The sequence below is a fragment of the Dermacentor andersoni genome, chromosome 2, assembly GCF_023375885.2.
Source record: "Dermacentor andersoni chromosome 2, qqDerAnde1_hic_scaffold, whole genome shotgun sequence".
In the NCBI taxonomy this organism is placed as follows: domain Eukaryota; kingdom Metazoa; phylum Arthropoda; class Arachnida; order Ixodida; family Ixodidae; genus Dermacentor; species Dermacentor andersoni.
The window spans coordinates 14,903,991-14,918,444 of NC_092815.1; the positions used below are offsets into that span (position 1 = coordinate 14,903,991).

At 44.0% G+C, this 14,454-nt stretch overlaps 2 protein-coding genes and 1 long non-coding RNA gene across 4 annotated transcripts in view; 2 read left to right on the forward strand and 1 right to left on the reverse strand.

Moving 5' to 3' along the window:
- LOC129387856 (monocarboxylate transporter 12-like) overlaps positions 1 to 474 on the forward strand; it is a 34,730-nt gene extending 34,256 nt beyond the window's left edge. For both annotated transcript variants that reach the window (XM_055077509.2, XM_055077508.2), the window contains one exon: positions 280 to 474. In XM_055077509.2, the coding sequence (XP_054933484.2) occupies positions 280 to 308 (29 nt within the window). In that variant the 3' untranslated portion in view covers positions 309 to 474. The remainder of the gene's footprint in view (positions 1 to 279) is intronic.
- A 1,157-nt stretch (positions 475 to 1,631) lies between these two features.
- LOC126542938 (monocarboxylate transporter 13-like) overlaps positions 1,632 to 14,454 on the forward strand; it is a 45,041-nt gene continuing 32,218 nt past the window's right edge. Inside the window, exon 1 of the mRNA XM_050190056.3 lies at positions 1,632 to 1,689. Coding sequence (XP_050046013.1) covers positions 1,663 to 1,689 — 27 coding nt within the window. The 5' untranslated portion in view covers positions 1,632 to 1,662. The remainder of the gene's footprint in view (positions 1,690 to 14,454) is intronic.
- On the reverse strand, positions 7,773 to 12,385 carry LOC140216065 (uncharacterized). Its single transcript, XR_011892703.1, has 3 exons — positions 12,282 to 12,385; positions 11,826 to 12,065; positions 7,773 to 7,894 (listed from the first exon to the last, which is right to left on the reverse strand). It is a non-coding gene; the product is annotated as an uncharacterized lncRNA (long non-coding RNA).

Consider the following 14,454-nt stretch of genomic DNA (forward strand, 5'->3'; position numbering starts at 1 on the left):
AATGCAAAAAAATACACACAACTTTGATTAAGCGCCAGTCCTGTGTAGCCGTTTCGTACTCGTTGGTTGTTGTTTTCTCGCGCTTCCGGTTTCTCTTTTCAGTTATGAACCAACTTGTCCGAGCAAATATTCTGCCGATTTAAATTATATAAAATGAAGCTAAACTTATAAAATTATGGCAAAAGAAATTAAAAATTAAACTGGCGATCTTGATTGCGTTTGAGTAATGCATCGTAAAGGGTTCACCTTCTAACCTAGCTCTTATTCAACTGCTTTCAGATGAAAAGAATCAAGGGACACCAGCTTGAGGAACAAGATACAGTCGTTACACAATAGAATATTCTCTATGGTCTAGAATATGACCTAGAATGTTCCAACGTAACGCCATGTTTATCGCGGCGACATTTACAAATTGATCAACTAATACCTGGAACATCCGTAACTTATTTCGAAATAAAATGTTCGCAATGTCTACGTTATTGAGACCTTCTTTCATCTGTCGAAACAGGACAACTACTACTAGAATCATTTACCACTCATTGAAGAGCGCGAAGTATATATAGTTTTATTCGTGCGATTAGCATTCTTGGGAAACCTCACCCAGATTGTGGCCTCAGTCAGTCAATCAATCAAATAATCGAACTTTATTTTCAAGAACACAAAAATATATAGAGAAATACATGAACAAATAGCCTTATTTGGCTAGTGGCAGGTCCAATACGATACAAAAAATGCACTGGTCAGCTGAGAAGAAAAGGAAACACACGCACACACACACACACACACACACACACACACACACACACACACATATATATATATATATATATATATATATATATATATATATATATATATATATATATATATATATATATATATATATATACCTTTTTTTTTGTAAACCCTGATGAAGATCGGTCCACCGATCGAAACTGTCGAAATTAAATACTTGTTCTGTTTACCTTGTAGCACCACTCAAGTTCTTTACGTTTGAAAGGTAGCCTGAAGAATCCCTCTTTGCCTACTATATATATATATATATATATATATATATATATGGCATTCTTCAATCGTCCCACGTTTCCCCCTCCACTCGAGAAAGTCTCAATTCAGAAGGTGTAAAATAACACCGCAATTTGCTGACAGGAACAAGTCAGGTCAGAACGAGACAGGTCGCTGTCTCGGTGTAAATGTGTGACCTCGCGGTTGATCTCATAGTTCACTGGCAATACCTTGATTAGCATCTTGTGAGGGCCTGCCATGAGGGAACACAACTTGCCGTTGCTGGGATGTCATGGTGTCGCGTAAAGTACCGAGTCACCGACTAGAAGGTTATTAGAAGGACTAGAAGGTTATTATTTTTATCTCTTGTGTTCTTCGATTTGTCTCTTGCATGCAATCTTTATTTGCACTGCTATCAAGTAGAGGGTCAGTGGATGCAATCAAGCTCTACCTTGAAGCTTTTTGTCCGCTGTCCGCAGCGTCACTGTCTGTAGATGTTGCTGTTGAAATAAACTGAACTTGAACTTAAACTGAAGTGGGCGAAACTTACTATCGTAAATTACTTTGTACTTATTGTGGTAGCCGAGCGATTCTGAACCGCAGTTTTCCTTGCTTCCTCAACAGTTTCATCTCGTTGCTTCAGTATGGCCGGATAAGATGGAATTCCACACATCAGGCACGGAGGTACGTAACCAATAACTTCGGGAGGCGTTCTATTGTATTCGCCGATGACATCCGATAGCAGCTTAGTCTAAGATTGCTATGGCTCATCGTTGATCTTGCATTTAAGGCTCATGAATATGGCGTGATTTGTTCACTCGTTCATACCGTTCCGTTCTGGATGATGAGACGACGTGAAGAGTTGGTGCATTCAGCTTTGCTTTAGGAACTGTTTAAATTTTCCTGCTGTGAACGCTGTTCCACGATATGAAAGGAACTTCCCTTGTTTGCCGGCAGCAAACGGCCAGTGTTACGGTAAATGACCAAGTGGTATAATTTTTTTGATGAGCCTATCCAGAAAATCCTCCAATGGTGTCCATTGAAAGGAGATCGAAAGGTTCTTCAGCTGGAGGCCGTGACTCAAGTGATGCGTACGTCTTTGCTTTTGTCTTCTTGAATTTCTGGCACGCATCATAATGTCGAAAGTAGTTGGCGACATCGCTTACTGTATCGTGCCACTAGTATTGTGGAGACAACGGTGACAATATCTTCTTCACGCCGACATGGCCAAAATGCTGAGCTTTCCTATGAATCGTTGGGCGCAGTTCATAAGGCAAGTATATCTCCCTTAGATCTTTCTTTTTGAAGATGACTATGTCGTTTTCTAGCGAGTATACATTCCTTTGGGGCGCTCGTTGTTACATTTCTGAAGATCAGTGGGTGAGAGAAGCTGCACTACAGGAGCTCTCTTAAGTGCGCCAGCTTCAACATTGCTTATGCCCTTCTGATGTTTAACGTTCGCCTCATACATTGACAACATCAACGACCACTGAAAAAGCCGACCTTCAGAATTCTTGACACTCTTCAGACACTGTAGCGCAGAATGATCTGTTAGAGCAGTGAATAGTTTCACATGAAGATAAGAATGCCACTTATCTATCGCATCTACGATAGCAAGATATTCTCTCCTTGTGATGGTGTAGTTAACTTCGTGCTTGAGTAGTTCACGGGGAATAATAGGCAACGGGATGTTCATTGCCTTTGTCATCTGGCTTCTTCATCAGGGCACCAATCCCTTCACCAGGTGCCTCACAGTATACAGTACACGGCCTTGAAGCGTCGCGTATGCGAAGCACTGGTTCTTCAGCTATGCGTTTCTTGAGTTCCAAGAAGACTCATTCACATGCTTCTGTCCACGTTCATTCAGTATCTTTATGGAGCAGTTTCTTAAGAGGAAGAGCGATATCGCTGAAATAAGGGATGAATTGACGGTAAGTGTTTACGGTGCCGAGAAAACGCTGGAGATCTTTCTCTCATTTGGTTGTTGGAAAATTGAGTATTGCTTAGGTGTCAGAGTTGTTTGAGAAATTTTGTGGTCCAAATACTCGAGGGCGGGATTTGGCAAACTGCCACTTTTTGCATTTCGGTTTTACAGTATCGGCCTTAAAGCGTTCATTAATTCCTCGACATGTCGCAGATGGTCGTCGAAGGTCTCCGAGTATATAACAACATCGTCAAAGTAGTTGATTACAATATTTACCTGATGTTTCGCTATCACTTGCTTCATCGCTCTTTCAAATGTAGCAGGAAGCGTTGCTGAACCCGTACGGCATCACCAGCCATTCACAATGACCATTAGTAGTCACAAATGCAGTTTTGTGAATGTCGTCAGGGTGCATTTGGACATGCCAGTATACGGAAGTTACATTCAATGTAGCAAAAAAGCTTTGCATTTTACCAAGCGCTCAAGGGCATCGTCTGGCACCGGCTGATATTGGCTGATATTCTGGCACCGTTACGTAGTTCAGCTTGCGGTAATCAATACATAAACTAGTGCGTCCCTCGTCTTCCTTTTCCCCTAGAAGGATCAGTGTGAAGTAAGGGGACAATGAAGGCCTCACAAGACCTAGCTTAACAAGGGTGCCAACTTGTTTTTCTAATTCTGCCTTGTCTGCTTGCGAACGACTGTATAGTGCTCGACCGATTGGAACAGCATTGGTAAGTGAGATCCTATGTTGCTCAGTAGAAATGCATCGAATATCCGTCTGAAATTTCAAGAAGATATCTTCATATTTATTGAAAAGACCTTTGAGCATAGCATCTTGCCGTTCTGGCAAATCTACCTTTTTCAGGGTCTTAATTAGAGAGGCTTTCGTGCTTTCTCCATGGTTCTGATCGTGTGCGTTCAAAATGTCGCATGCTTCTGTAACTTCCTTGCTTTCCAACTTTACAGAAAGACTGAAGTACGAGGCGCTGTCTAAGCCAAGAACCAACTGCGTTCTCGTGCCTTGCAGCAAGTGCACATATACTTTCTTTGAGATGTTTCCAATCTGCAACTGAATGATTACGCGGCCCAAAGTTTGAATGCTTAATGTAACTTATTGAACTGTGATGCAAAGGTCTCTCATCAACTGCAGTCGATGCTGTCTGTATAGACAGACAGCCTCACTGGTACAAGCAATCGTTCCTCCTGCATGGAGAGTTGCACTGATTGGTTTTCCGTTTATGAGAGCGTTGAAGCGTATTAGTGAAACTCTGGGTCGCTCTCTCCGTTTCCCGATGTAGTCACAAGGGCAGACACGTTGTCGCGACGCATACATTCATTGCGCCAATGAAACTGTCGGGGGAAACCAGCAGCCGAGCAATACCTACATCCGTTTCGTGGAGCACGTGGGCTAGATGTCAAAATTGAGTGCTGCGGTCTGCTGAAGAGAAGTGGTTCTCTCGGTATTATACCGAGACTTCGAGTAAACGGAAGTCCTCTCCCCTGTTTCATGGAAGTCTCGACCTTTTGGGCAGCGACGACCCACTCTCATGGTGAGGTGAAAGACAGTCGGGCTAGCGCTCGTTCCACGTATTTCCACGAACACTGTCAATCAACCCAGACATGATGTGGCACTCTTTAAGGTCACCCAAGGCACCGAGTCGGCGTTTCTCGTCGTAGTACTCCTTGATTGTCTCTCCTCCTTTCAGCCGGTAGTGATTGAAAAGTCAAAAGGCATATCCATTGTTCATCGCAAAGCGGTCCTGCTTGCCCCGCTTGATGCCTTCCCATTATTCTATGTTACCTAATATTTTTGTCAGGTACCACTTGAACTCTTTGCCTTCGATGTGCTCGTTGAAGCGACTGATCCGATCGCGCTGCGTCCACGCTACTTCAGCCGCCTTCATCTCGAATAAGATAAACGTAGCCGCTTGTCAACGGAGACGTTTTCTGGCGTTCCTTTTCACTTCGGTACTTTAAGCGGAGGTTTCCGGGCAGCCATGGCTGAAGCAACAGACGTACCGTGGCTGAGACGCAATCTTGTCTTGTATCCTAAACACTATGGGGGATTGGCCAAGAAGCAGGCCGTTTTCCGTATGCTTAGAAGTAAAGCAAAACTAGATTTGAGTAGTACTGCGTGGGACTATAGAAATGTAATTTAGAAGTGTAATGAAAATATTGTTAAGAATTTCGGTAAAATATGTTAACGTAAAAAATGAAATCATAGAAATACTTTTAATCTAAAGCACGCACACTTCTTTGTAGTCCGCTTCTCCAGTCATTGCGTTCTTCAATCGTCACATACACATACACATATAGCCACTAGGCCGAGCACGTGGCCATTGCACTCGCCATGCAAGGCGGTCGGAGAGACAGGGTGTATAGTGATTCGAAAGAGGCCGTCAGGGCATTCCAGAAAGGCAGGGTAGCCCGGCAGGTAGTTAAAATTCTGAAAGGCGCCAAACACGGCGACAGCTCCATACACTCCATCCTTTGTTTCCCCGCCCCCGTCGGGGCGATTGAGGGAGTTTCTCTGAAACTGAACGAGTTTGCCCACGAGGCTGCGCGTGACGTTACCGACCGCGCCGCCCTCGGATCGGCGACTGTCTCCCCGGACACAGAGGTGCTCCTATCACGCCCCGTGAAATGACTAAATTATTTTATTTAGGGAGAAGGATTTTCCCGCCCCCTCGTTCCAAGCTAAGCTGGCTGCAAGTGGTCACGCTCAGACTCCTGCAAACTAACTCCTACCGCAATCCGGCGTCCCTTAACAGCATATATCCTGACATTTACCCGAATTGTCCTTGCGTGGCCTGTGGTGAGGCTGCTACTTTGTCTCACATGGTCTGGGAGTGCGGGTCGTTGGGCCCGAAGTTCACCAAGGAAGAGTGGGACGCGCTCCTGCGAAGTCCCGTCTTTGAAGACTAAATCCTGGCTGTCCAGCGCGCCCGCGATCGGGCCGGCAGGCTAGACCTGCCAGTCCCGTCGTGGGAGTAGCCGGGAGCGCGTTTTATCGTGTTTTGCTGGACCAAATACAAGTTTATTCACTCACTGACTCGCTAGGTCACGCACGGGTATATATGTGTATTATGAGGCAACGATTAGGCCGCAGGTCTTTTATTTCAGCGAGCGAGCCACCCACTATTACTGCTGTGAGTGGTAATGATGAGTATGTACAGATGAGGAAGATGAAACGCACACGCAACGCTAACACTTGTTTCCCCGCGCGCTGCAGTGAGCCGCCCAGCCGCAACTTAGACTGGCAAGAAACACCGAATAAACGGTTTGAGACACGAAACGTAAACAATCTCGGAACCACGGCAACGACGGTCAGAAGGATCTTCAACGGGACTGACATGGTAGTTCACAGGGGAGGTTTATTCTGTAATGATGTAGGGGCCTAGAAAACGCGAGAGGAACTTCTCACACAAATCAGGGCTTCGAACGGGGGTCCAGAGCACTACCTCATCTCCGGGACGAAAGGCAACGTGGCGGCGAGAGCTGTCGTAAGGCTACTTGCGATCTTGTTAGCTGGCTTCTATATTGAGCGGGACACATTGTCGACATTCGTCTAGTCTTCAGGAGAACTGTTCGGACACAGATACCGAGGAGTTAGTATAGGGACATCAAAGACAGATGCATTGAGCGTAAATATTGGCGAATGGCCGTAAACGAGGTAGAAAGGGGAGCAGTCAGTAGTTCCTTGGACAGCAGTGCTATGAGCAAACGTCACGAATGGAATAATTGTGTCCCAGTTATTGTGGTCTGGTCCGATATACATAGATATCATATCAGCTAACGTGCGATGAAATCGCTCTGTCCAGCCATTTGTTTGTGTTTGGTAAGCTGACGTCGTCTTATATGAACTGTGAGACAGGTTCTGAGTACTTCGGGGATTGTCGACAAAAAGTATTGCCTCGATCACTCAACAGGACGCGGGAGCTCCATGAAGTAACACGATGGCTTCCAGAGAAAAGGTGGCGACGTCTAACGCAGAGAAACACCGTAGAGGAGCGGTATCCGCGTAGCGTGTAAGGTGGTCGACAGCTGTCACAATCCATCGATGTCCTGTCGGCATGATAGGAAGGTCCAAGAATAAATAAATAAGAACTACTTCTGTATGCGCGGGTCATGGCACCTCGAGTGCACGAGTCAATTTGTCGATCATTTCTTATACTCAGTAAAGAACAACAAATGATTTCTGCGTACTTCAATGTGTGACAAATCGTGAACATACTTTTACAAAAAAAAGTATTGACTACGAAACAGCGTTGAAATTTAGCGCTTGACATCGTAGCTCTATGTAAACTGACTGGCGCGATAAAGTAGAGCTCAGATGAAGCTGAGCGCTCGGCTGATCAATAAGAACTGCGCACCGACTTCCCTCACTCACCACATCACACTTCAGCAACGGAATTCAGGAGATTTTATGAACTCCCGCTTGTATTCATTGGACTCTTGCTTGACTAACCCGTTGCAAAGCTTTATTGTGTCGCACATGGCTGAAACGTCGCATTTGCGAATGCTTTTCGTTTCCCACTGCAACGGCGAACAGCGCCTCATGCAATTCTTGCATGCAGCTGAGGGTACGACTGAGAAATAGAACACCTTCTTTGGCACTCCTCCGACACCCAACGGTGTGATCTGCGAGCTAGTCTAAGCTAATTGTATGATCACCGCTCTCGGAAGAAAATGTGCTGATACTGGCCGGCGCACGCGCACGCACAAAGCCACCAAGGAATCGCTTTGTTTGCTCTAGATAAATGCGGTGATTGACGCATTTGTGATGGAGATTTACCTGAGCATTTCTTGCTCAAAGTCAGTCAGTCAGTCAGTCAGTCAGTCAGTTTTTATTTGCAGGAAAATCACATGATCCTGCGGGTGGCAGAGACTAAAGGCATGATTGCCTGACGAGGTCTCTGCCCCCGTAACAAAAGGAGCCGTCCACAGCAGTACAGCAGAGAGCTGGTAACAAAAGAGAGGCGGCGTTACAAATAGTACACGTATACAGCCTACATCATACATACATCATACATTCTATACAATGTGGGTGTACTTAAACACTATGGACAGTTTATTTTTTTTTAAAATCACATTGAAGATTCACTCATATCACAAAAATACTTAAAATGAAGTCAACAATTGAAACGGAAATTTACATTTGTCATTGTAACTTAACAATTTCAACGAAAAACAGAATCGACGGAAAACAAAATGGACCGCAGTTCACGTTTGAACGTTTTTCTGGGTAGGCAGAAATCCAAAACAGAAGCACAGCTATTTAACATGTCTATTACCTGATATTCCAGATCTTGTTTGCCATAATTTGTTCTGACTTTTTTATTTCTGCGTTTGGGGTTACGGATATCATATTGCGCCAAGACAGGTGTGTAAATACTGTGGAGTTTCTGTTTATAAATTCGCTGTGCCAGTACCCATAAATAGACTTTATTTGCAGGTAAAACATCAAATCTAGGAAATAGTGGTTGTGTCGGCAACAAACTAATAGGGCTGGTGTGGTTCACAAAAATCCGGAGGACACGTTTTTGCAGCAGCTGTAGCCTATCATAGTTTCCTTTTGTCGTTGTCCCCCAGACCAGAATGCCATACAAAAGTTTAGAATAGAACAGGGAGTAATATAGTGATTGCTTTAGCCAAAGGGGTATAAGAGGAGCTATTTTTCTAATACATCCAACAGACTTCGCGAGTTCGGAGAGCAGATGATTGACATGGGGGGTCCAAGACAACTCTTCACTAAACCATACCCCAAGGAACTTTTGCACACTTACTTGTTCTAAGTTATGTCCTCTGTACTGTAAGTTAATCATTTTTTTATGCTTATTGATTGGCTTAAATATCATGTACTTTGTTTTTACTGCATTCAACTGAAGTTTGTTTTGTTGTAACCAGGCGGATAAATCACTTAAATACAGATTGGCCGATTGCTCAATGTCATGCAGTGTTCTACCTGTAAAGAATAAACTAGTGTCATCTGCAAACATGGTTATTGTGGGTGTTCTTTGTAGTTCCGTAATGTCATTAACATATAAAAGGAAAAGTAACGGGCCTAATATCGAACCTTGCGGGACACCTAGTTTAATGTCAAGCTGTTTTGAAGAACTACAGTCTATTTTAACAAACTGACGCCGAAACGATAAGTAGCTCTTGATAAGGTCCAATGTGATACCTCGAATTCCATAGCAATCTAATTTTATAGCTAAGATTTCGTGGTCAACGGAATCAAAAGCTTTGCGCAGATCGAGAAATATGCCTAAGGTGAAAAGCTGATCTTCGAAATTTCTGATTATTTGCTGCTTGACGGCAAGGAGAGCGTCCTGAGTTGTCTTGTTTTTCTGAAAACCATACTGTGAGGGTGATATTATATGATACTTGGTTAGATATTTTGACAGCCTGTTATTGATTGACAATTCGTAAATCTTTGAAAACACCGGTAGCACTGAGATTGGCCGGTAATTAGTAATATCGTCAATTCTACCTCCTTTGTGTATCGGAATTACTTTGGCCAGCTTTAATTTATCTGGGAAGACTCCAGTAGAAAATGTGAGACTAATGAGATAGGCTAGGACAGGGCTGATAATTAGTGACACTCGCTTTACAGGTTCAACTTTAATTTCATCATACCCACTTGCGACATTATTTTTTAAGCATATTATAAGACCATTGATTTCTCTTTCGGTAACGGCATCCAAAACAAATGAATTTACTCGACGAGAAGGCCAGTAGAGCCCACTTTGTTGAATAGACGGCTGGGGTACGGCTGCATTAATGAAATACTCGTTAATTTCATCTGCTAGCGTCTTGCCTCCTATAGAGTCATTGATTACTATTTGGTCAGCCTTAACCAGTGATGGGTTCCTTCCAGTAAGATAATTTACCTGTCTCCAGATCTTTGCCGGATCCGTTCTTATCCTAGCAAACATTGCTTCATAATATGCAAGTTTGGCTTTCTTTATATCAGCGTTTAATTGATTGCGATATTTTTTAAATTCTTTGAACAAGTCATCGTCTTTGCATTTTATGAATTTGTGGAACATATTATTTTTCTTCTTGATGCGTTTTAGCAGGGCGGTGTCAATCCATGGCTTTTTAATCTTCCCATTGCATTTCTTATACTCTCTCAGTGGAAATGCATCATTGTAGCAACTAAGAAAGACCCGAAGAAAAACCTCATACGCAGAATTTGCATCCTGCTGTAAGTACACATTTGACCAGTCAGCCCGCTCAATTAAAGAATGAAAGTAGCTTAACGATGAGTCGTTCACCACCCTATGTTCAAGCCTGCTGCGTTTATAGTTCGTGGTTAGGATGTGTTGTGTGGCAAAAAATATAGGCAGATGGTCACTGATGTCACATGATAATGCCCCTGCTTTGAAATATGATGCATTCAGGTTTGAAACACATATATCTATGGAAGTAGAACTTTGTGAAGTAATTCGGGTTGGCATAGAAATAGCATTTTCGCACCCATAAGAGGATAAAAGATTCATCAAGTCGCGCGCAGAAGAGTCGTCGGCCAACGTGTCGATGTTTACATCTCCCAAGAGAAAGAACTGCTTATTAGTATTAATACAATAGATTATTACATTTTCTAAATGCTGTAGGAAATGCCGCTTGTATCCAGTCGGTGGTCTGTACAGATCAGCAATTAAAAACGTGCTGGTTTCCACCGTTAGGCACTCTATATCCCTATTCATAACTGTGCACTCATCAACAATATGATATGCATACTTTCGCTTTAGATAAATAATCAGGCCACCACCTCTACCAGTTCTGTCTAATCGTATTGGAATGTAATCAGTGAAACAAGGAGAAGGCTCATCTTTGCTTAACCATGTTTCTGTGAACATGAATGCGTCAAAATTAACTTGCAGGGACTTTAGCCAGATGTCCAGCTCATCTTGCTTGTTCCTCATGCTACGAACATTTGAGTGTAATAAGGAAAAACATGGGTGTAAATATTGAAGATTTGATTTTAGCGTGGACGATTCAGTAATGAAAGAGGATGAGTTGAGCATCATACTGATTAAATGAGAAACCCGGACCAACACAATGACGTCTAAGATTATTTGATGCGGGCGATATCTTGTTTGTTTGCAATTCGAATGGCATCGGTCTGTTCATCTTTCCGTGCCAAAATTTTACCCGAGCTGACCCAGACGTATTTCCATCCGGCTTATTTCTTTTCCGCAAGGGCAGCCCCAAGAAGTTGCTTGTTCTGTCGTGTTAAGTGCTCATTCACGTAAATGGTAGTGATGCCTGTGCCCTTATATCCGACATCTTCAGATGACAGCTTCTTTTTTTTTGACTTGGCAAGGAACGTGTTGCGCTTGGTTCGCGATATGAACCGTACAACGATGTTCTTATCCTCTCTGCGGGCCGTGGGCACCCGGTGGCAAATGTCGATATCAGTATCAGTTACCGCTTCACCAACAAGTTCACCGATCTTTTTTATCACTGAGGTCGAGTCGAGCTCCTCTGGCACACCCCTGATTTCCAGGTTATTACTTCGCTGATATTGTTCGAGCTCGTCCACTTTCTTTTCAAGTCTCTCGTTTTCCGCTTTGAGATGTTGATTCTGAGCTGTTAACGCTTTTATTTCTTGATGTAACGCCTTGATGTCACCAGTAATTGCCTTAACTTCATCACAGGTGTCGCTACAGAAGCGCAGACTATCTTTTATTTGCCTCATTTCAGCCCGCATTTCCCTGCGGAAGTCTGAAAACGCACTTGCGAGCTCCTTTTCTTCTTTCTTTGACATCGTGTGCCCACGTCAAAAAGCAGTCAAAATACAAAATATATATCTATTTTTGGTTGTCCGGCAGCAGTGCAGCAAGCAAGGTAATTACTATAACGTGTCAAGGTCGTTTGTTCTTACCTGTAACGATATACAGGATCACTTAGTCGCCCTGCTCGCTGGGTGCACTGCTGCCGGACTGAAGAGCGAAGCAAGGATTCCGGGCTTATGTAGGCAGCCGGGCACTCTGCTCCGTCAGCGTAGGCAGAGACGAGAATGCGCAGTAGGATGCACGGGCGTCACGGTAACCAAAGGGCACAGGCAGCCTGCGTCGTTGATGGCAAGCCGAAGCGTTGATCCAAGGCCCCAGGAAACGTGTGGCTGTAACGATATACAGGATCACTTAGTCGCCCTGCTCGCTGGGTGCACTGCTGCCGGACTGGAAAAGAAGTGGAAAAGAAGTATTTTAAATAAGCAGTCGTCGTATTGCTCAGAAGTGGCCCTTATCGACCTCGAAACAGAGCATGTAGGCTGACACGCGCCGCTCATGTCACTTTGATCATCGATGTATTTGGAAAGTGCTTTCTTGTTGCTTACCATTATTTTGTTGGTTATTTGTGCTTCTAGATTAAATTTTCATTCGTGTGCATTGTGCTTCTCTGCTGACGGCAAGCCGCGTGGTGACCGTAATGGCTACATGGACACATGTGCATGGTTACTTATCACCTCACATCCGCGCAAATATTTACACTTCAGACATCATTGTTCACGGACAACGAATCCCTTATCACGTGCGCAGAGTCGATGAAGCAGTCAGGCAAGCCAAACTTAGCGACTTACGAAAGCATTTTTCAACCAATTATCAGCGCAGATTGACCGCGCGATACATGCATTACTTTGAGCCAGTACCCCTTTTTCTTTATCGCTTCGGTGGCACTTTTTGGCGATATATTTTTCTGTAATTTAGCATAACAACATTTTTAATAGCTATTCATGAGACCGCGAAGTCATGTATCAACATTCCCTCTTTTTTTTTTATTGCGATAAGGACTTGCCCTGCACACTCCAGAAACAGGCTAAGCACATGAAAAGGCCCCGAATTCCATGACGTCACACTGACGTCATCGAATTCGACCGCGAAATTCAAAGAAGGAAAATTTGGTCAATTTTCTCTCGTGTAATTGACCTCTGTCAGCGAAAAAAACGTTGATAAATGTATGATAGAGTGCTATACCGGTATAAACCAATTAATATAGTGTTTCTAGTTAGTGCCCGTTAAGTGTAGTCAGGCTGCTCAAGTTATGTTCATGGTCAATTACTAAGCTATAATTTTCTAATCATTTCTCTTTCACGAGAGGATGTCTTTGAAGCATCTCACGCAAAGAATCACCGAGATGGATTAATAAAGCTCAGCATCTGCTTCTTTCAAGAGGAGGTATCTGCCTTTCTCCACCGTAAGTAGTGGTTGCGTATTGGATTCAAGAATCACATGACGAACGGGAAGGTAACTGTTAAGGTTGGTGTCTTTTTCTAATGAATTATCGCACAGGATCTTCGTACCATAGTGCATGTTCTGTTTACACATTTATCCATACCCCTCCTTGTGCTCGTTGTAAAGTACGTATGAACAAGATTCGCTCCAGTTTGTAGATTTTTTCTTTTTCTTCTTTTTTTTGAATCTGCAACCTCAAATTTGCCTTTCCTGAACGTCGCTACACGTAAGCGGCAGGGAACGTAACTTATCTACTACCATCGGGGATAAATTCGCCGCTATTACACCTTCATCTGCTTAGAAACCAAACAGCGTGAAACGGACGAAGCTCGGCCGGTTAGCCGTTTGGATCCAGCATACCTCATCTTGTGATCACTTCCAAATCGCTTGACATAGAACCATTATCTGCTCTGGGACCGGCGATATTCCGCTCATTGCGGTATGTGTCACTATCGTTCTGCAATCCCATCGCTCGGTCATCGTTGGTCTTGTCAGAACAGTCACCTTTGTCTGTTTATTCTAGATCGCAGGCGACTCTTGCGCGCCTGCCCGCGGGTTGCGTAGGTTGGAGCGCGATAGCGGACGCGCGTCACAATAGCGCTGTTCCTTCAGAGCAGCAGAAATCCCACGATCCGGCCCGCATACACGGTTGGGACGCTTCGTGCCATCTCCCGTTCACTTAGCGGCTCATGCCAGTGTTGTCAACATTGTGGTGACGGCAGTATAGAACGACCGACGGCGGATGAGGGTATGCAGGCGTTGCAACTTGCGCCGTCTATCAGCGGCACAACCGATACAAGGACAGTGTAATCACTTGGAGGCGCTGCTCTGCGACCCTTCTTTTGTCAGACGCTCCGCCACAGTACGGCACCATATGTCGGAAACGATGAGTCATGGATCAGGCTTCATCCTTTCTATACACAGATTTCATTGGCCGACTGGAGACTTGGACTAGCAGGACTCGCTGACTTGCAACTGTTGCTGGAGCTTTCATTCGCACTGTAAGTTATACTATTTCAGCATATTGAACTCAGGAACTTAAATATTTTCTTTTTCCTTTTTTTGTGTGTGTGGGCGTTCAGGGTTCTGACGCAATATTCTGAGTCCAATAATTACGTGAGGTTGTCCAGTTCTTCCAACAAAATTGATTTATTCTGTTAAACGTTGATCAGATAACTTCATTGGCTTCTCGAAACAACGTTCCTGCGTTCCCTGTGTACCCGAATAGGAATGTGTGTCTGAATTTGTTTTACGCTACACCGAAATATGCCGGGCTGC